The sequence below is a fragment of the Rhinatrema bivittatum genome, chromosome 3 (genome assembly GCF_901001135.1).
Source record: "Rhinatrema bivittatum chromosome 3, aRhiBiv1.1, whole genome shotgun sequence".
In the NCBI taxonomy this organism is placed as follows: Eukaryota; Metazoa; Chordata; class Amphibia; order Gymnophiona; family Rhinatrematidae; genus Rhinatrema; species Rhinatrema bivittatum.
The window spans coordinates 541,545,123-541,568,883 of record NC_042617.1 but is presented as its reverse complement, the minus strand read 5'-3'; the positions used below and the strand labels follow the sequence as shown (position 1 = coordinate 541,568,883).

Genomic DNA, 23,761 nt, shown 5'->3' with positions numbered 1-23,761 from the left:
GACCAATGAATTTAACATGGGTGTTGAGCAAAATAGTAGAAGCTATTCTTAACAACAAAATTACTGACTACATAGATTGAGATGGTTTAATTGGGGAGAGTCCACATGGTTTTTTCAAAGTGAAGTCTTGCATTACCAATTTACTAGATTTTTTTTGAAGGTGTAAATAAATATACAGATAAAGGTGAGCCAGTTTATATAGAGTATTTGGATTTAAAGAAGGCATTTGACAAAGTTCCTCATGAGATACTTCTGAGGAAATTAATCATGGCAAATAACATAATGGTGTTTAAAAGAGGATTGGACAAGTTCCTGAAGGAAAGATGCATAAACAATTAGTTAGGTAGACTTGGGAAAGCCATGCTTGTTCCTGGGAGTGAGATAAAGAAACACATTAGCTATTGGGGATCTGCTGGGTACTTGTGACCTAGAATAGCCACTGTCAGAGACAGGATGCTGGGCTCAATGGAAATTGGTCTGTTCCAACAATGCACTTGTTATATTCTTATGTCTGAATACCCAATCATCTTAGACTTTGGGCGATGAGACTGAAAGTTTCATGCAGGCTTCTTGAGCCTGTACAAAGAGCTCTATCTGTATTGGCATAGTTGGGAGGTCTCTGGATTATTTAGCTTGGAGATTCCAGAATTCTAAAGGAATTGCAAGGTCTCCAGGCCAACTTCAGAAATCTCTGCGTGCATCAAGGAAGTGCCTGCACAGGCCAGAAGAGGACCTCTCTTGGTCCATCGCAGGCAGAAAAGAAGTGGAGTTTGGGCCATGCGGGCAAGAAGATAGAAGAAAAATTCTGCCTGCCCATGCGACCAACTGGACTAGAACAAGACCAGAAAAACAATGATAATCCAAAGAACCAGCATTGGGGTCAGCCCAAAATGAGAAAGATATACCCAACTATACTAACGGCTGGTCCACCACTGGGCCAATCAGGACCAGACAGGAACAAGATAGCTGTTGAAAGGAAGTGAGGACACAGAACTAGGAGGGTGCATAGATAATTCAGCAGAACTCCCAGTGCCACCTACAGGATGCTGCTATTGAGAGTACTTCGACCTGTCATATTTGTCCATTGTGAGATCAGTGCTTTTTCAATAAAAAGGATTTTTTGGATAGAAATGTGTAATGTGAGTGTATGGGTAATTGAGACATTCCCCAAACCATAGGTGCCAACAGGTCCTCCTTTCTGGGTATGTGCATAGCATTCTTTGTCCAGCTAATCAGTTTCTCCTTCTCGTTCTCCTCCTCCATGTGCTCCTCCTCTCTGTGCTAACTTTCCCCACATTCACCTTGCCACATCTTGTGCCAGCCTTGCACCCTCTGTCAGCATGACCTGTTACACCAAGAAGATTTCCCTGTTACAGAAAACCAAGTAGGTACAGACTCCTCCCTTTTGTAACAGTGTTTTCCGCAGTCAGCTGAACAGGAGAAATGTGCCCTCCTCCTCTAATGCCACGTCCCAAGGGAGTGCAGAGCTTTCCGGAGCAAAAATGCCTGCCTAAATGATTGCACAGGTTTGCATGCCTTAGTGAATCACATGCTAAGTTGTATGCTATGCAGAATTCCCTTTCTGCACAATTAATTGCTCATTATCATATGCAGATGAGGAACATTTTGATACAGAAGCATCAATTTCCCTTTGAACATCAAAAATGCCACGGAACAGCCTTAGAAAATATGGCTGAGTTTTATGTTGGCACGAGCACTGTTTACATTCACCACAAAATGTAGTGAATCAGCCCTTATCTTTGTTTATGCCAATGTGTGCATGTGTGTAAGAAATAGCTTAGTTGTTTATTCTCTGTTTCTTTTCATCATGATTACACAAATTAGGTGAAAAAGTCCATTATTTTATTAAATAGAAAACATCAGGGGCTTTCTGGAGCAGTAAGGATTTACCCTTTTTCTCATTACAGCCAACTTATTAAAGTCTACACCGAAGACTTCTAATTAAACCACTAAGCCTATAACCCCCGTGCTAGTTCGCTGGTTTTACTTTACTGCATTGTCATTAAAGCCCATGAGCATGAATCTCTGTTTGTGTTTTTCGTCTCTGTGAGCTACCTTACTTCTCAGCTGTGAAGGCCAAGTTATTCATTTATGAAGGGTGCCTTCTAGACTGTCTAGGATTTGCTAACCTGGAAAAGTGTAAAAATTCATTGCTACAGTTTGTATACATAGGGCCTGATTTTCAAGAGCATTTACACACTTAAAACTGGGTTTTACATGTGTAAATGTAGTCTGTGTAGGTGGGTTTTTGAAAATTGCTACAATATATGCCTTTGAATTGTCCTTAGGTTTTACCCACATTAACGGGCAGATTTTCAAAGCCCTTACGCGAGCAGGGCCTTGCGCGCCGGCGCGCCTATTTTCCATAGGCCGCCGGAACGCGCAGAACCCCGGGACGCGCGTAGGTCCCGGGGTTTTTGGACGAGGGAGTGTCAGGGGCGGGACCGATCGACGCGGCATTTTGGGGGCGGGACGCAGCATTTTGGGGGCGGGCCCGGGGGCGTGGTTTCGGGCCGGTGCGTTCCAGGGGCGTGGCCGCGCCCTCCGGAACCGTCCCCGGGTCGGGTCTCGGCACGCGCGTGGATTTACATCTCCCTCTGGGAGGCGTAAATCCATGGATAAAGGTAGGGGGGGGTTTAGATAGGGCCGGGGGGGGGTTAGGTAGAGGAAGGGAGGGGAAGGTGAGGGGAGGGCGAAAGAGAGTTCCCTCCGAGGCAGGCTGCGCGGCTTGGCGCGCGCCGGCTGCCCAAAATCGGCAGCCTTGCACGCGCCGATCCAGGATTTTACAGGATACGCGCAGCTATGCGGGTATCTTATAAAATCCAGCGTACTTTTGTTTGCGCCTGCTGCGCAAACAAAAGTACGCGATCGCGCAGTTTTTAAAAATCTACCCCTAAGTGCACTTAATGTGGGTAAATGGCTTTTGAAAATTGCTATGATAATATTTTAGATTTACATGTACAACTCCTTTGAAAATTCACCTGTAAGAGTTTGTTTTCATGGTTTTTAATTACATTTAAAGATATAGATATGCGCATAACTAATTAATAACCTGTAAAATAATTTTGCAAAAAAAAAAGCAAAATTACTACCATATGCATGGAACTAACTGACCTCCTAATCAGCATTTACTGTGGAAACAGGGCAGTTGTTTTCCATCATGCCTATAAGGAGGGCAGTTTGTGAAGCCATTTACCCAGTCTTTCACCCCTGGTTAGCACAAAGGGGTTTTGCGGCAGCAGGTCTAATAAAAATCTGATTAGAGACAGGTGTTAAATTTTTGTCTTTATCAGACCAACAGTAAATAGTCGGTGGAGGTGGCATGTAATTTCCCAAGAGCAAATCTTATTTCCATATTTATTTATTTATTTAGACATTTTATATACCATCATTCCATGTATAGATCACAATGGTTTACAAAGTGACATTCATAAAAAAAAGGTGCATGGTTAGGGTCATTTTCGAGATACCACAACATGTGCTATTTTACTAGAGATGTGAATCGAAACTGGAATCGGTTCGGATTCCGGTTCCGATTCACATGTGGGTTTTTTTTCCATCGGGCCCGATCGCGGTTTTTATTTATCGGCTGCGCTCGAGCCGATAAACAAAAAACCCACCCCAACCCTTTAAAACTAACCCCTTAGCTTCCCCCACCCTCCCGACTCCCCCAAAAACTTTTTACAGGTACCTGGTGGTCCAGTGGGGGTCCCGGGAGCGATCTCCCGCTCCGGGCCATTCTCCCGCTCCTGGGCCGTCGGCTGCCACTAATCAAAATGGCGCCGATGGCCCTTTGCCCTTACCATGTGACAAGGTATCCGTGCCATTGGCTGGACCCTGTTACATGGTAGGAGCACTGGATGGCTGGCACCATCTTGTGCTCCTACCATGTGACAGGGGCTGACCAATGGCACCGGTAGCCCCTGTGACATAGTAAGGGCAAAGGCTATCGGCGCCATTTTGAATACTGGCAGCCGACGGTCCAAGTGCAGGAGGTCGCTCCAGGACCCCCGCTGGACTTTTGGCAAGACTTGTGGGAGTCAGGAGGGTCCACCAAGACTTGCCAAAAGCCCCTGGTGGTCCAGCGGGGGTCTGGGAGCGATCTCCTGCACTCGGGCCATTGGCTGCCAGTAATCAAATGGTGCCGATAGCCTTTGCCCTTACTATGTCACAGGGGCTACTGGTGCCATTGGTCAGCCCCTGTCACATGGTAGGAGCACAAGATGGCACTGGCCATCCAGTGCTCCTACCATGTGACAGGGTCCGGCCAATGGCACGGATACCCTGTCACATGGTAAAGGCAAAGGGCCATCGGCGCCATTTTGATTAATGGCAGCCGACGGCCCGGGAGCGGAAGGATGGCCCGGAGCGGGAGATCACTCCAGGGACCCCCACTGAACCACCAGGTACCTGTAAAAAGCTTTTGGGGGCATCGGGAGGGTGGGGGAAGCTAAGGGGTTACTTTTAAACGGTCGGGTGGGTTTAGGGGTTATTTTTGTGTGCCGTTTTTCCTGCCCTCCCCCAAAATGATAAGAGAACCCCCACGATCAATATTGTGGGGCTTTCCTATCGTTTTGGGGGAGCCCCCGATTTCTGACGATTTTGAAAATATCGACGATATTTTCAATCGTCCGAAGCCCGATTCACATCCCTATATTTTACCACAACATGCGTTAACTTTTCAGGCTGAAAGACAGAGAGAAAAAGAGAGACTTTTTATAAGGCTCTCATATAACTAAACTATTTTTAGAGGATGAGATTTGTACATTGTACGCTTGACCTAGCTTGATAGCAGCTAGGTAGAGAGTGCAACAAACTAGGTCGAGAGTACATTGTACAAATCTCATCTTTGTGTACCATTCATCACTCCAAATCACATCAAATGTCCACTGATGTGTATTGTGCTGTTCATAGCTCTGACTGTGCATGTAAACCTGCCCTCCAAAATCTAGGCCGCCACCAAAACCTCATCCGAGTTACTAGTTGCCCCTCTTACAGTAGTATAAAAAAATGACTAATATGTCTTCCTCTGCAGAAGCTCCCTCTTTTTCTCACTCCCTCCCTCCCCCAGAGCCACTGAATATATCCAGTGATGTCAAAATTAGCTGGATAATTTTTTCTGGCTAACTTTAGGACTGATATTCGGCAGTCCTAAAGTTATCTGGCTATGTTGGCTGGATAATGCTGAAAATCAGTGTTTATCCTTCTAAGTTGGCAGGATAGCCAGCTCGGCTCCCGCCTGGAATGCCCCTACCCTACCCCCAAGATAGCTAGATAACGTTTTGCCAAATATGGAACTCTTAATGTATAAGGAGACAAGGAAAGGATTTATTACAGAACCCAACAGTACCCCCAACAAAAATGAGAATTTTTCAAAAATGTGTTGACTGTTACTTTAAAAGAACAGAAAGAGAGATAAGATGAAAACCAGTCAAAGATGATATATTGAATATGTATAAGGCATATCTGCATATGTTACCAATGAATATGTAAAATATATATTTATATGGTATTTAAATGTATCTCATGCATATTCATTGTGAATATTCTGAAAACCTGTTTTTGTTTGCAGCCCTTAAGAATAGGATTTGGGGATCCCTTGCCTTAGGCGATGGGAGAAAAATTGACTTGTTTAAGGTAACAGTGAGTGTCAGTAGGCTCTGAATCCATGACCCTGAACCTTAAACAAGTTCTGAACCCATGATATGTAATATACATTCACACAACTAGTCAACTGAGGTTCATATTCAAAGTCAATTAGCTGTATAACATGCGAGTTTTTAGGATAAATGACAACTTTTTAAATATTTGGCCACTTATCCGGCTATAATTTAGATGGATAAAATTGAGGCATTCCGGGGCATAACTAACTAATCCGGCTTTCTTACCTGATTTCAACTGTAACTGGCTAATTTAGCGGATAACTTTTAACCTGTTGTCAGAGGCAGTGCTGAAAAACATGAGAAGCATGGAATTGTGTGCCTCATTCCCGGCAGGAAAATTAAAGTTATCGGGAGGGATGGGGAAGTCAAGAAGGATGGGTACTGCAGGTGGGTGAGGGTGTCTTGGGGGATGGAGGGTAAATGACCCATCAGGGCCATATAGAATATTTTGGAGGGAGGAAGGGAACTGGGCCACTGGCCCTTCTATTTATTTATTTATTTGCTTATTTATTTATTTTGACTTGTGACAGTGCTGCTTAACTGGATATCTTTTGAAAATATCTGATTAAGTAGCAAGCTATCCACCACACAAGGCCGGATAACTAAAGTACCTATATGGCTATTTTCAAACATAGCTGGCTAGGGTTTTTTTTAGTTATATGGCTGCATGTAGCCAGATAACCTTTGGAAAATATATTCAGCAGGACATTCACAACATTGAATATATGAGACAAGTTATTCAGCTAATGTTAGCCAGATAATTTGTCCACTTCAATGGCTTACTGAATATAGACCTGTTTGTTTTTTTTTTCTTTTGTGTGAAACATTTGATATGTAAAATGTCAATTTAAAACATATTATTGTTTGCTATACTTGTGCAGGGACCCCCTGGTCTCCACTAGATGGCTCTAGATCCCTGTCCTGGTGGTACAGCTAGAGGGATAGACTATTCTCTATAGCACCTCCCACTGAGGCTGTCTGTGATGGTTTGATCCTTGCCCAGAAAGGGCGGGGAGAGGGGGGGGGGGGAGTTAGGCCCTAAGGGGCGGATTTTCAGAGCCCTGCTCGCCTAAATCCGCCCAAAACCGGGCGGATTTAGGCGAGCAGGGCCCTGCGCGCCGGTGAGCCTATTTTACATAGGCCTACCGGCGCGCGCAGAGCCCCGGGACTCGCGTAAGTCCCGGGGTTCTCCGAGGGGGGCGTGTCAGGGGTGTGTTGGGGGGCGGGCCCGGTCGTCGCGGCGTTTAGGGGGCGTGTCGGCAGCATTTTGGGGGCGGGTACGGGGGCGTGGCTACGGCCCGGGGCGGTCCGGGGGCATGGCCGCGCCCTCCGTACCCGCCCCCAGGTCGCGTCCCGGCGCGCAACAGGCCCGCTGGCGCGCGGGGATTTACTTCTCCCTCCGGGAGGCATAAATCCCCAGAGAAAGGTAAGGGGGGGGGTGTAGACAGGGCCGGGCGGGTGGGTTAGGTAGAGGAAGGGAGGGGAAGGTGAGGGGAGGGCGTTAGATGATTCCCTCCAAGGCCGCTCCGATTTCGGAGCGGCCTTGGAAGGAACGGGGGTAGGCTGCGCGGCTCGGCGCGCGCCGGCTATACAGAATTCATAGCCTTGCGCGCGCCGATCCAGGATTTTAGTGGATACGCGCGGCCCCGCCCTGCCTGCAAAGATCTGCCTCCCTTGGGAATAAAGACACTATTAAGATTATTTGGCTGTTTTGAGGATTTTTGAGTGGAATAAAATCTGGTTCCCTCTTGGTGATGGCTATTCCCAGGATCTGGAGGCCCGGGAACTGAGGACCTGCTAGCCTCTTCCCAAGTAACAGAAAGAACTGCAGTGACAGTGTCAGCTTAGATTGAGTTTTGGACTTTTCAGTGTTTTTTTCTCCAATTTGGTTGTGAGGAAGTTTTTGATCCACCCCTCTTGACAGGGAAGGTGGGCTGGGATAGCCTGTTCCCTGCCCACACCAGACCTTTCCGTCAGAGATGTCACTTCAGGAGGAGTCAGGAGAAGGAAGCAGGACTGTTCAGATACCCTCTACAGGATCTCTACCCTTGGGACATAGGATACAGGTGGGGTGAAAGGACTGAAATTTGAGGACTCAGATAGGCTTTTTCTGAGAATGTAGGGATCCTCTCCTCCGTAGGATTTCCCTAGCTCACTGGGACAGTTTTTGCACTCAGCCTAGGAGTGATAAGTCTTATCCCAGGAACCTGAGAGAAAGGACATATACATCACAGAGAGTCAGTAATCTGTGTAACCCCAGCTGTAAGCTGACAAAGTATTGATTGATTGGACTTTGATTTTACTTCTAAAGAAATCAATACATTGTATTTTCAACACCCACAACTGTGTCCATCCTGTTGGTCTCTGCAGCACAGCATCACAGAAGTATAAAGAGAGTGATAGCAGCACTATATACACTGATAGGAAATTCACCTCATAACCTGGACCAAGAAGGTCTGCCTTCACAGTAAAGAGCCCACACCATGGGGACAAGCAAGAGGAGAGGACTGGAGTGCTAGTGAAGACAGCCCCATACATAAGTTCTTTTGAGTGCCCTTTGGAAACTGCTAACTCCATGTAAAAAGGGTTACACTTATTAAAATGGTAAATAGAATTATGTACACCTATGCATCTAATTATTAAAGCAAATTTTTCAAAGCATTTAGCTTTCCCTTAAGTGTGTAGTAAATAAATGGGTGTCAGACAAACATATATTGAAAATGTTATTGCATGGGATGGGTATGGCAGTTATACTGGAACTGCAAAATAATCAATAATTATCTAAAGGTCGCAGTTTAAAAACACCAGAAATCTGAAATGACTCACGTCTTTTCATGACCATCACTATTGTTCATAGGAAAAATTGTAGGATTGCTAATACTCATCCTCAAAGAAAAAATATTATTTAAGCAGCTCTCCTATTATTTCCCTGGGGCAGCCATGTTAGAGAAAGCTATTCAAAATTGCCTCACCTGAGAAGGGATCTGGTTAATTAAAGGTGAATTTTCAAAACATTGTGTGCATGAAAATGGGCAAACATGTGAGTAAATAGCATGAGCTTGCATATATGCTATTTTATAAATCTCAGAGTTACACGCATAGACACGTAAAAAAGATGTGCTATTGGGGTGTTCTGGGATGACGCCAACTTTTACTCTTGTTTTGCTATTTTATAAGAGAGTTACTCGCATATGTTTACATCTGCTCATTATCTGGCGTAAATGATATTAAACGTCTTTATTGTAAAGTTCTGATTGTGTAGGAGATCTGGGTGAACTGGTTCAGGTTGAACAACCAGCAGGGTCTCGATGACCCGAAGGAGGACTGGGCAAACTGATGGACTCATTAGTAAAACTGGTAATTTAGTTTATACACATAAAAAAGCAACTTACCCTGGGTAAGTACTACTTAAATTTTGTATGTAAAATCTCAACACATGTTTTTTAAATATAAAGTAAAAAAAACCCACAGGTTCAGCAATTCAGTGCCACTTAGCCGAATAAGTCTCAAAAAAACTACTTATGTAGCTAAGGAAAAAGAGCTATAAAAGAATTTAAAAAGTGCTATTTAGCCAGAAGAGTAACGCTTTTTAAGACTTATGTGGACAACTTGTATATCTATTCATGTGTACTTTTTAAATATGTGCAAATATTGCTGGGAAGAATTATTCACGGGTTACAAAATAATGAGGTAGACCTGTCCGTCACCATATACATGCTTATATTGGTACGTGCTCACAGGTCATTTAGAGTTATCTTCTATGTGTGAAATCATAACCAGTATGGAATACTCAAATACAGCAAATCATTTGTAATGTGTGACTCACCTGCTGTGATGATTGCCTCCAGGAAATCAGAAAATTACCAAAAGAAATTATAATATAGTGAAGTATTGTGTGAGGCAATGCCCCTATGTTCCCCCTTAAACCGGTGCGGGACTAAGCTAGGTGCCTGGTCCCCTTTAATTCCCTTTGTAGGAGAGAGCTCTGTGGGTGGGGCCCAACGGGGGGGAGGGGGGGGAATAAGAGCTGGGATCCAGGTGGGTTAGTCAGACCAGGCCCGGGTCTCCAGGAAGAAGGCAGCTCTTATACAATATTGCTGTCCAAACACGGAGCTGTACAGAAGCTGTATGAGCATTAAGGAAAGCGATACTGAACTGTTAGTAACTGGAGTACACTCTTCTGAAGGTAAAGGCAGTCTACTAATGTGTATGTGTTAAAGTGGCAAATAAAGAAAACGTATTTTAAGAAAGGCTGGAGGCAGCCCAGGTTTGTGCTAGGGAATCACCACTCATTCCCACATAGGGTAACAGAAAAACTTTTAAGCGATAACAGTCAGATATGTTTTGCATGTGGATTTTGTAATATTGTACAGTACATACAACGTGGACAAAGTCCATGAGCACTTTGTTACCTGTGGGCTTTGCCTAGGTTTCGAAATGAGAGTACATGCAAACCAGGTAGAAAGTCCATCAAGCTAGGTGGAGAGAACATTGTACAAATCTCATCATTGTCTGCATTTCCTCACTCCAAAGGACATCAAATCTTCACAAGACTTTACAGTTCTGTTTGTACGTTTCACTCTGCATGTAAAAGTGGCCCCTAACCCCTACACTACCACCTAAACCTCACTTCAAGTTACTAGGTGGGCCTCCTATAGTAGCATAAATAGCTAACTACTACACAGGCCTTGTAGATAGTCTCTCTCTCTGTCGCTCTTAGTCTCTCTCTCACTCAATGAGCACTTTGCAAGTAAGAAAATGGAATTATGTAGGTATTACCAAAACGTTAATGCACTTTACACTAATACCTATGCAAAGCACTAAGATTTATTTTATTTATTTATTTAGGGCTTTTTTATACCGACACTCATGATAACAATCATATCGTATCGGTTTACAGTAAACAGTGCAATAACATTCACATCAGCATGAACAATAGGCGAAGAGAGAAAAAGTGAATGAAAGTTACAATAAACAGGGGCACTTGAACTGGGAGGAGGAAAAGCCAGAGTAATGGCTAACATAGAAATAAATAATATTTAGTCTCAGAAATAAATAATATCTAGAAATATACTTAGGACTATAATACTCACTTGTACTCAGGACTGAATATTATCAATTATAGATAGCACACATTACAATAAATAGGCTATTACCATAAAACATGCCCCTCTTCCTATCACATGTGATATTTTGATGAATCTAATCTAGCCGTTAGTGTATTTTTCTAGACTTCAACTTTAGCTCCATAGGAAGTGGCAGACATTTCTAGATTGTATACTCACAAGTCCATGATTTCAAGTTTCTCCTCTTGTTCTGTCACCAATGTCACTAAGCTCTCTACCTTCTTCACTACCCAATACAGTTTTGCTTCAATAATATGATTCATTTTATCAGAAAAAAAAATCCAGGTATTTTTTCCTCCAATATCATTAGCAGCTGTGCTGCCATTCCCAAACCATTTTCTGGTTGTGCCTATGTCTATCATTGATTTCTCCTGCTTTCTTTTTTTGTCGGCTTTCTCTGCCCACATTTGGAAGTCATTATAGCAGAGTTCAGTGGGTTTAAATTCTCAAAAAGTATATTAATAAAGTAGGCCGAGTGGGAGATCTACTCCACTGCTGCCACCAGGTTCAGTGCATCACAGGATCCTAGACATCCCCTTTTTAATCTCGTCAAATATACTCTAAGATCTTTCAAATACTGCCAATGCCTACAAAATACGATAATCCTCAATAAATTACTCAAAGCTGGGAACACAGACTAAAAAGAGCAAGAAAGGAATGTACTAGCATTCCAAAAATAAAAATCATTTGGGCAAGGGTGGTATGGTTAGAAGCAGGAACCCAATTTTATTGTGGTCCCAGAAAACCATGGCAAAGCTTGAAAAGCCAGCTACCCCCAAAAATGCTGGCTCAGTTTCAGTGCCTTTCTTCTCCCAGTCCTCAGACCTTACTCAACCTACCACTTTGTCCCCAAGTCCTTGCCCTCTTTCTTTGTACCCAATATTGATCCTCCCTGCCTCAGATGGCACAAGAAAAGCAGACCCATTCCTGTCTCCTCCCCTAGCTGGCTTCAGTCTCACGGTTTGAACCATGCAGTGTCCCATAGTTTCATTGGATCTGCCAGCACCGTAGTTAAAACCGTGAGGCTGTATCAGCCAGTGGAGGAGTCAGATGCAGGTATAAAGCTTGTTCATCTCCTGCCAGCCAAGAAATTGATGGGGTCTGGGCGGAGGGATAGACAAAAGTTGCTTGGCCGAAGACAGAAGTAGGAGGCAGGCAGAGGAGGCATGGTAATATAACAGGCAAATGAAAAAACGTGCTCCCCTCTCCAAACAAAATCTCCAGCATGGATCTGCAATAGAATAATCCAGTCCCTAGCTATAAAGCTAATGAAGATTCAAAGATGGAAACTTTTAGGACCACTAAATACTAATGAAATTGCCCGAAGAAGAGACCTTGGTAGTATGGAAAGCTCGCATCTTTAAACATTTCATCAGCTATCTTTCTAAAGGTATCATCTTCCAAATATTAATGGGTTTCTTTGCATTTAGCACAGACTGGGATATTTTCTAATTGATTTTTTTCAATGCACTTGATAAGTCAAACAGAATATTTGGTAGCAATTCCTTAAAGCTTACCTTCAGAAGCAGGTGGTGCAGGTTTAATTCTTGAAGGTTTCTCTGTAGGTTGTAAAGGAGGCACTGTTATCTTGACATCTGCATGTAGAAATGGGACGGTTAAAGGCTGTAGAACATACATGATTATTCTCCAAAGTCTTAACAAGCAACCTCAAAGTCACTTGAATTTTCAAATCATGACTTTAGAACTGCATGAAATATGAAAAACCAAGTGAAGCCAGACCTCCCCGGTCTGCCCATAGCTGCGAAAGGAGATGGGACAATCTGTGAATGACAATGCTCATAACTGAAAGAGCTGGGACCCGATCTGGGTATTTTTTGAGCATCATCCCATTGTCAGGGACTTATGTTTCTTACTAGCACAGTTTTTTTCCAGATTAGAAAATTAAAATTATGCATCGCAATTCGACACCATCTCCTTGAATCAGAATCTTTACAATCCATACATCTATTTATGATCTCTCTTCAGAAATGATGTTCTATCATCTTCTCTCCTGTGAAATGCTGGTTGCACCATAAATTTGGCATCACAGGAAGAAAAATATTATTTCTGATTTAAATAATACTTAAGCCGAAGATCCTGTCATGACAGCTGTTCAAACTGCATTCTGCACAGGCTGAAATAACTTTTGTGGACCAACAGGAGAATCAACCAAGGAGTTTGCAATACATGAGCTTTCAATTGCACACAGCAACTTTCTTCAAATGCCCTGAACTTTAGGGACCTTTGTGGAACAACAAGATCAGTAGATTTTTGTGTTTACTCATTGTAAGGTTTTCATAACCTGCAAAAAAAAAAAAAAAATCCTACTATATGGGCCGAATATGTGACTAGAGCCCTGTGCTCTATATCTTTGGTGAAACACTAGAATTGTGTTGCTACTTCATCAGACAGAAGTTAAAAAAATAATCTAGCATCCAATAGAATTATCAAAGGAAGTATTACTAAAACATTTAATTCTACTTAGTAGAGGGTCTATAGTCCTTGAAGTAAATATGTCATTTGACTGGCCAGGTTATAGTAAACACCGAGGAATGATTTTCTCCATTTACTGTAAATTTGCATTCTTCAAGAAATAAAACAAAACAGGTTTGATTAATAATTCTGCAGTGACAGGACTTAGTCATCCATTTATCCATGGAACAGATATATCACAAGCAGTAGAAGCAACCAAGATTTCCGTGCCCTCTTCTGCCAGTGAGCCCCAGCATTCACTTCCATCCCTGATCTCTGCTGAAAATGCAATCTACTTTTTTTTTTATACTGTTGGGTTTTTTTCAGTTATGTGGATTGTGGTACAGCTGAACTTATATTGAATTCACCAACTTGACTCACTATTCACTATCGTTGAACTGTGGTACCAAACATTTGCCTTTTTTGGACAAATTGCTTTCTCCCTGAAGTCCTCTTCCTGTTTCTGAGACATAGAAAAACCTTTTTATCTTTGAAAAACATCTCCTCCCCATTTATTGTTTCAGATTGCAATAACCAAGATCTAGTTGTTCCCATATAATAATAAGATGTTTAGTGCTTCTTAAAATATTTACAACAATTTAATATTCTTCACACTAGGAGGTCTTAATTCTGTATACTTTTTATTAAGTTGCGTATTTTTTCTTTTCTAAATAATATGGATGTGGATACTGTGCATACCTATTTTTAACTCTTTTCCCTTTGCAATAAATCTACATTAACAGTTTTATTCTTTTATACATCTGAGCTTTTGACTACAGTGCTTAACTACCATATACAATCCATATTTTCTTTAAACCAGTTCACGTGGCAAGTGGAATTCCTAGGTAATGCTTTTTAATAACATATAGCTTATTCTAGGATTTTTGTGTTTAAATAATCTACAGTTAATAAATCATAGTAAAAAAGCAGTTGGATAGCATCATCCAAAGCATTAAGGTGCTTCAGTTTTGTGATAGTAAAATCTGTCATAGGGACAGTAACTTTAAAATAAGCATGTGGGCACCCATTCACGTGCGTTTGAGCACGCAAGTACTGACACACAGGAATTTTAAATCGCGCTTGCAATTGCGCACGTACGATTTAAAATAGGCCCACCACGTGCATGTGTGCTCCTAATTTTACGTGGTTACCCGAGCAAACGTGATTTGCGTGCCTTCCTTAGGACTTTGCCGGCTTTAACATGCGCAGGTAAGCGGATTTTGAAACACGCTCACATTCCCCGTTTTACCGATCAGTCCACCAGTTTGCCCAGTCTGTCTCAAGTTCATCCAGACCCTTCTGGTACTTTAGCCTGCACCCCCCCCCCCCCCCCCCCCAGTTTACCCAGACCCCTGGACCTCTCATTTAGGGCCAAAAAATAGATTTCTGCAGCCTTGCACCTCATTAGGAGCAGGAGTAAATGTACCTGGCTAACAAGCTGCCAGAGTTAAAATATGGATTTATGGGCGCAACTTTTGGGCCTGTGCGGAATGCCCCCAACACACCTTAACATAAGAACATAAGAACATGCCATACTGGGTCAGACCAAGGCTCCATCAAGCCCAGCATCCTGTCTCCAACAGTGGCCAATCCAGACTACAAGTACCTGGCAAGTACCCAAACATTAAATAAATCTCAAGCTACTATTACTTATTAATTACCATAATAGCAATTTATGGATTTTTCCTCTAGGAACGTATCCAAACCTTTTTTAAACCCAGTTACACTAACTGCTGCATCCACATCCTCTGGCAATGAGTTCCAGAGATTAACTAAGCGCTGGGTGAAAAAGAATTTTCTTCAATGTGTTTTAATTGAGCTACTTGCCCCTTTTTCTTTTACTTGCTCATACACATATATGTATGTAATTTGCAGCGTTTAAAATGTGCCTTGCTCACTCTCAACCCAGATATTCGCATATAGGGCCTTTTAATGAAAGCAACACTTTTAAAATTCACCCCAAATTACATAATGCAAAAATGTTTTTTGCTAGAGGACTGCCCCGCCCCTAGAACTCCCCGCCCCCTTTAGTAAAGACCCAGGACTTACACGCGTCCCGGGGCTTTACGAGCATTGCTGGGCCTTTTGAAAATAGGCCCGGCGTGCGTAACCTTTTTAAAATCTGGCCCAGTGTGTACATCTATTTATATCTCTATAGGAGGGCCATCTAATAGGTCAAGGAGAGGTGTTGGTGGTGGTTTAGGGTTTAGGGGCCAGTTTTGCATGTAGAGTGAGATGTACAAACAGCACAATACACCTTGGTGAAGATTTGACGTCATTTCGAGTGAGGAAAGTCTCATAAAGATGAAACTTTGTGTCCATCAAGCTAGGGTGAGAGAACATAGTAGAAATTTTATCTTTTTGAGACTTTCCTCACTCCAAATGATGCCAAACCTTCACCAAGGTGTACTGTGTTGTTCGTACATCTCACTCTACATTCGAAACTGGTCCCTAAACCCTAAATCACCACCAACACCTCACCTCAACCTATTAGATGGCCCTCCTATAGAGATATAAATACGTAACTACTAGGAGGGCCTTATAGATAGTCTCTTTCTCTTTCTCTAAAATATACCACTTTTTCTTAACACGGGCATTATTAACACTTTTTGATGAATCTAGGGGATAATGAGATCCATATTCAGTCAGCCAGCACTGGGTAAGTTATCTGAATAAAATTACCCAGATAACTTTACTCTGATATTCAGAAGAAAACAGCTGGTTATGCATCCTGCTAAATATACATGGATAAAGACTGGATAAAGATATATGGATAACTTTAGGAATGCTCTTCGGCATGACTAGACTTACCCATATATCGCTAAATATCAGCATTATAAGGCTATGGAGGTCATTTTCTATTGACATCACACGCGATACCTAGATTGGAGTGGAGTTGGGGCGGCGTCAGCACCGGAAGAGGAGGAGTCGGGGTGGCGTTGGGGCAGACACCGTAGAAACTTTGCTGACGGTGAAAAGGTAAGACCCCTTATCGCCGCCAGTAGCGCGCCCAATAGCACCACCTTTTACGATGGCGCTATTGGATGAGAAAGCCGGCAGCGATAGCACCACGGTGGTACGATCGCTGCCGGCTTTTGCAGGCCTGCACTCCACTTTGCCCCCCGCCCCCTGTTAGCGCCGGGATTCAAGAAGCCGCGGTAGTTTGGAAAATCCGGCCCTAAGTTAGCCCTGCCCCCAAAATGCCAATGGAACACCTCTGATTTATCTGGGTAAGTTTTATCTATGTAAAAACTTACCTGGATTAATCCTCAGTGATCAGTGAGGCAGGACATTCAAATCCCACAATTTGTCTGGCTAACTCCCGAACTTAGCTGGTCAAACCATTTGAATATGGACCTCGAAAATTCTGTATAAACAGGGCCGGCAGAAGCATTAGGCAGTGGCCTAGGGCACCTGAAGTGGGCAGCAGTTGTGAAAGGACGGATGAAATGAGATGTGGCACAGAGCTGGCAGGCATTTGTATTTCTTTGAGAAGGATGAGGAGAAGAGAGAGAGAGAGAGAAAGAAAGAACATCACCGCCTAGGGTGGCTGGATACACTTCCACCGGCACTACATATAAGGCATTCTGTAAACTGTGCATATAAGCTTAAATTAATGCAAATGTTACATTTTCTACTTAAATGAATACTGAGGGTCAGAATTAAGCTTTGAGAAAAAGTGAGGCAAAAAAAGCACAAAAAGCCTGCAAGTAAGTTTACTTGCACAGCTTACAGAATTTTTTTTCCCATGGAATTTTCCCTTTCTGAATTTGCAGGAAGTTAACCATTTAGGCAAACAATGTGGTATTGTGAAATTATACTAGAACACAGATTTTCAGACTTTATGGCCCTGCACTTGTTTCCAACAGTGTTTCCCTGAATGTTAACAAATGAAAATATTTTTGGACAGTGGTAATAAACCCTTCAGAATCTCAGCTGGGACAAGTAGAAAGTGAAACATTTTAGATAACCTCAGTTCAACTGCCCCCATGCATTTGTGTTCAAAGGGCAGCAACTTTGCCTGCTCCTGTGACCCCACAATGCAGTAAACTTCCTCAAGCGCTCTGCCAGATATTTTCATTCAGATCAGCCCAGTGGTTATGCAGTTCTAAGTACCTGAATTTACTCTTATTCATTTCCTATAGGCAAACTAGTCACCTGGTCCACCTCCTGTGGCCCCCCTCTCCCAAAATCACTCATCAATTGGATATTTCATGCCGTCGTAATAGAGTTCCTCATACTTTCTGAACAGATATCAAGTTTCATTCAGATCATTCTAATGGCTCTGGAGATCTTAAGCACTTTCATTTCTTCCTATACATTGGAAAATTGCCCACTTTATTCCCTTCCTGTGCACCCCCCTTCAATGGTTCCCAAACTTTGAAAGGTTAAACGTCCTCCAAAGATGCAACTTCTGCATAAAGTTTGGCGCAGCTAAATCTAGGTAGGCATTTAAAAGATATAAGGGACACGTGCACCTAGAAGCACATAAACCAAATCTCAAACAGATGTTTAGTTCCATCTGGGAAGCCTATTTTTGTATAAAACCCAGGCTCAAATTAAAGCATTTGATTTCCTGAAGATTTTTAAATGGAAGGGTGGAAAATGTTTACTTTTGCCTGTTTTATAAAATGTGCTATGGTGGCACCAACAATAGCTTGCTAACGTATGCTTTTAGATTATTGGGGCCTCAGTGAGAATGAGTGTACCATGGCTCCAGATGTCTCTCGACGTTCCTTTATTCAAGAATAAGGCATCAGAAGAAGAAAGAGTTTGGGTTACCATAAATTAGTCACCTTTCAAGAGGATTATGCTATCAGAGAATTATAGGTGGAATATATTGTACTCACAGATCTGCAAACTCATTATCAAAGGGGAAACTCTGTGGGGAATTTTCCATTTAAAATGTTCTGACACATACACCCCAGGTACAACAGTAAAGCACCTGCAGACCTTAGACCTGCATTGAAGCAGGTGCAAAGTATTTGCCAAAAAGGATGTGCTGTCATTTTAGAATGAAATTGCTGCATGTATATACTTTTCACCCCTGATCCATGTGGGTAAAGGTAGGCACGTACAATCCTTTGAAAATTGCCCTCCCCATATAATTATATTAACTTAATAATAAGAATTTAGTAGAGTATGTAAGACTCAGAGAATACGGCCCCTTTTCAGACAGTTACCAGTAGGCAGTTTAGATGCTAGCTGCAAGCATGTTGCATAGCTGCTTTCATTCTGCCGTGTAAAAAAACCCACATGCCAGCACCGTGAGATGATTTTAATTTTTTTAATGGCATTTAAATTATTTAAAAAATGAACAAGCACACAATTGTCAATAGCCCTCTTTGCTTTTAGGCTGCAGCCAGGGAGATAACAGTTTTAACTGAGAGCGCACACACAAAGCCTGGGCAGTGATCCATCCAACCACAGAGAGTATTACTGAAGCAATAGATTAATTACAGCAAGGTGTCATGGGTCTGAAAACCCAACCTTTGGAACTGCTTTATTAGCATCATCAGATAATAATAAAGTTTCTGGTGAACAGATTACCTGCCTGAAATCCCCCCCCCCATCTAAATTTGTTGATGCTACTGCATATCCTAATCTCTATTATATGATTCATGGTTTAGAAAAGATTTATTGTCATTACTGGCGTCAATTCACACCACCCGAAGCTGTCCTGCATGCTCTTCTTGAATTAAAACATGGGTTGGATGCCAGCGTCTGGCTGATTGGACACCAAGACGCACGCTGGCGTTCATTGCATGCCCACGGCGCGGCATCCTGATTACTGATATTATAACCGATTATTCCATCTGATTCCACAACACTGACCTGCTGCAACACTGTACCTTTTATTTATTTGTTCAGGTATCATCAGCAGAATCATTGACCTCTAGAACATGCCTCCAAATAAACCTATAAATGATGATGATCATCATCATCGTAACTGCATTATGGCACTTAAGGTGTGTAGGTAATCTTTTTTACTTGCCATTTTGTGTTACTACATTATCTTGGTTTTTCTATGGCATCCTTCTCCAGAATGCCTTGCAATATATTTTTTTACCATATAAATAGAATGGACCTGAGTTCCTAGAAAGGGTGCTGTGGGGGTCGCCATTTGATGGGGGTCTATCATGGCCCCTTCCTGGGCACTGTGGATGAGGCTACATACTGGCATTGGGGCTGTTGTGGCCTGGGCCATAGGAAAGCAGCATTGTTTTTATAAATATATGTGTCCTGGGTCCATTGTCAGGCAATATGGCACTGCAAGGGGAAAGAAACAGTTGCGAAGATTTCCTGCCCCGCGACTGCATTTGAAGAGAGCCGGCAGCATGTCTTATCCCCCAGGCCAAGTGGTGATCGGCAGGCGAAGGTGGGACACAGGGCCATGATCATCGTGGCAAGAAAAATACCCCGCGTCACCTATCTTTGCAGCGGCAGCCTGGGGAAGACTGTCGCTGCTGAAGAGAGCAATGTTGAGTGTCAGAGACCCCAAGGAAAGTCTCCAGTGCTGGTATTATGCTGGGCCGTGACCCACAAAGGCACTTCCGATTTTGTGCTGAAATGGGACAGTTTTCTAGAAAAGAAAATTTCATAATCTATTCACTGATGTCAGAATGTCTGTGGGTCTCCTTGGATCCCAATTAGTTACATTTGGCCAAGATTGGAGATCCTGAGTGCTCCACGGGCCTGCTTGCCTGCATTCCATTATTACCCCTTTTTTCTCCTGCACACTCTCTCATACTGAGGATGGAGGTAATCTCCCCATCAAATGAGCTAATCTGACCCCCTATTGAGGTCAGGTCTTAAAAGTAGGAGAAAAAAAGAGAGGATATAGCGTGAAAGCAGGAAACAAGTTGCTTGAGGTACGGAAAGGTTAAGAAATGGTTGAGGGGGACATTATAGCAGTTTCTATTTAGGTAGAATGGAGAGTTTGAATTTGGGAGGGAAAATCAGGAGGGAAAATAAATCAGCAGTTTTCATTCTAATTCTTTCCAGGAGGATGTTGTGTGTGGGTGAAGGATAAAAAAAAAGGCATCCAGATGCTGCTAGAGATCACATGGCCAGGGTTGGTTCAGGTACCAGAAATCTGCTCACCTAGAAAAACAAAATTGTTGAAGCAAGACATGTGTTTGGATGTACAGCTATGACAGCTAGTAGTGCCTCACCATGGACTGTCCTATAAAAGCAACCTTGAATACTGTGTACAATTCTGGTCGCCGCATCTCAAAAAAGATATAATTGTGATGGAGAAGGTACAGAGAAGGGCTACCAAAATGATAAGGGGAATGGAACAGCTCCCCTATGAGGAAAGACTAAAGAGGTTAGGACTTTTCAGCTTGGAGAAGAGACGGCTGAGGGGGGGATATGATAGAGGTTTAAAATTATGAGAGGTCTAGAATGGGTAGATGTGAATCGGTTATTTACTCTTTCGGATAATAGAAAGACTAGGGGGCACGCCATGAAGTTAGCATGGGGCACATTTAAAACTAATCGGAGAAAGTTCTTTTTTATTCAACGCATAATTAAACTCTGGAATTTGTTGCCAGAGGATGTGGTTAGTGCAGTTAGTATAGCTGTGTTTAAAAAAGGATTGGATAAGTTCTTGGAGGAGAAGTCCATTACCTGCTATTAGGTTCACTAGAATAGCCACTGCCATTAGCAATGGTAGCATGGAATGGAATTAGCTTTTGGGTACTTGCCAGGTTCTTACGGCCTGGATTGTCCACTGTTGGAAACAGGATGCTGGGCTTGATGGACCCTTGATCTGACCCAGTATGGCATTTTCTTATGTTCTTATGTTCTTATGAGTCATGGTCTCTGTATAGGGAACTGGGCATGAGTCTTAGGGTTGACAATTGTCCTGAATTTTTTTGGTCTGTACAGATTTTTGGAGTACATTATGGGAAAAAGGAGAGCTAAATGTTCTGAAATATCCTGATTTTAACCCTCAAGCTGCAGGAAAGCATCCAATCCTCCCCCTCCAATTTTATAATACAGTGATCATTTTGGTAGCTATGCTATATTCAATGTGTATTCAATATTAGAGCACAAGAGATAAAGGTTCAGGAAAACTAATTTTGTTCAGGAAAACTAATTTTTGTTCAGGAAAACTAATTTTGTTAAAATGGAGGAGTACCTCAAGGAGTCGTTAGCTAGTTGAGGAAAATCTAGGGGAAATAGAAGAGCAGTGGGCAACACTTAAAGGAGATAGCATAAAGGCAATTCATCTTTTTGTTAGGAAAGCAAATAAAGGAAATAGGATAAAAGGTTAGTGTTCACAAATTACAAGAGATCACAAAAAGTGGAAGACAGGCAACAACATCTAGAAAAGTTGTGAAGTAGCCAGGAATGCAAAAATTCAAATAGAAGAAAAAATACAGTAAAACAGGGGTCAAGACATGTAGTTGAGAATAAGGCATCATTGTTTATATGTATGTTTTTATCCTGGCTGTTTAAATGTTATAGCTTTATATTGTATTGAGTTATGTTTCTTTTAATAATATGTATGTTTATTGTAACCTACAGAGATTTGTGGATTGGAGGTTATACATTTGATAAATAAATAAATATGTTAGTGATAACAGGAAGTGCAAAAGTGGCTTTGTGAGTGTGAGAGGTGAAAGGGAGGAAAATGTAGCAGCTGATGAGGAAAAAGTAAAATTGCTTAAATATTTCTGTGGAAGGACCTAGAGCAGGACCACATAAAACAAACACAAATAAGATTGGAAGTGAGGTAAATCTCAACTGATTTTCAGAATAGGGTGTTCAGGAAGAGCTAACTAAACTTAAAGTAGATAAGGTGATGGGTCAGGATGGGATACATCTGAGGGCATTAAGGGAACTTAGAGGAGTCCTGGCAGCTCTGCTGGCTGACCTTTTCAATGCTTCCTTAGAGTCTGGAGTAGTTCTGGAGGACGGGAGACAGGCAGATGTGGTTCCTATTTATAAAAGTGGAAGTAAGGAGGATGTTGGGAACTATAGGCCAGTTAGCCTGATCATGAAATTGCTGCTAAAACACAGAATAATGCAGTTTCCGGAATCCAATGGACTGCATGATCTGAGGTAGCTTGGGTTTTACTAGAAGTAAGTCTTGTCAGATGAATCTGATCAATTTCTTTGATTGGGTGACCAGAGAGTTGGATTAAAGGAGAGCGCTAGACATAGTATACTTGGATTTTGGTAATGTCTTTGGCATGGTTATGCGCAGGAGACATAAATAAATTGAGCACCCTTGGTATGGAGCCTAGAGTGACTGACGGGGTTAGAAACTGGCTGACCGGGAGGTGACAAAGGGTAGTGGTAAAAGGAATTTATTTGGAGGAGGGGGGATGTTACTAGTGGTGTGCCTCAGGGATCAGTCTGGGACTGGTTCTCTTCAATATTTTTGTGTGCGACACAGCGGAAAGATTGTCAGGAAAAGTTTATCATTTTGCCGATGACACCAAAACCTGCAATAGGGTAGACAGCCAGGAAAGTGTGGGAAAACATGAGGTAGGATCCGGTGAAGCTACAGGAATAGTCTAGAGATTGGCAACTAGCATGAAATGCTAAAAAATGCAGAATTATGCATTTAGCTTTGCAAAACCCAAGGGAGAGGTACAATATTGGAGGTGAAATTCTTCTAAGCACAAAAGAAGAGCGGGATCTAGGGGTGATTGTATCTGTTGATATTAAAGTGACCGAACAGGTGGATAAATTGACAGCAAAAGCCAGAAAGATGCTTGGCTGCATAGGCAGAGGAATGGTCAGCAGAAAAAGGGAGGTGATATTGCCACTATATACGTCACTGGTGGACTTCATTTGGAATACTGTGTACAATTCTGGAGACTGCACCTTCCAGAGGATATAAACAGGATGGAGTCAGTACTAAAATGATCAGTGGTCTTTGTCCTAAAGCAGATGGGGATAGACTTATCAATCTAAATATGTATACCCTAGAGGAAAGGCAAGATATGGGAGATATGATAGAGATATTTTAATATCTCAAAGGTTTCCATGCACAAGAGGCTAGCCTTTGTGAATGGAAAGAAGGGTCTAGAACAAGGGGTCATGGGATGAGGGTAAAGGGGGTGGACATGAGTAATCTTAGGAAATATTTCTATACAATGTAGTGGATGCATGGAAAGGCCTGCCTCCCAGTGGAGGTGGTGGAGACAAAACAGTATCTGAATTCAAAAAAGCACGGGATAAATACAGGAGATCTCTAAAGGAGTGATGGGAATTGTATGGGCTACATAAATTGGATGGAAGAGCAAACTACATGGGTCAAATGGTCTTTTTCTGCTATCATGTTTATATGTTTCTATGATTTGGTCAGAGGCCTAAAACATTTTACAAACAGTAGTCTGGCCACTGGGCTGATAAAGCAAAGCGTTCTAGAAGTAAAGAAGTTTGAGAACCAGTTGGATTGAGATGAGGCAGTAACAGGATAGACTTTGAAGTAATATGAGAAAATATTTTTTTCTATAT

General features: G+C 42.3%; 1 protein-coding gene across 1 annotated transcript in view; it reads right to left on the bottom strand.

Annotated features, from left to right (window-relative positions):
- Nucleotides 1-23,761, bottom strand: part of LOC115088647 (neurofilament heavy polypeptide-like) — a 611,587-nt gene that overhangs the window by 447,565 nt on the left and 140,261 nt on the right. The window contains exon 11 of the mRNA XM_029596909.1: nucleotides 12,328-12,405. Coding sequence (XP_029452769.1) covers nucleotides 12,328-12,405 — 78 coding nt within the window. The remainder of the gene's footprint in view (nucleotides 1-12,327; nucleotides 12,406-23,761) is intronic.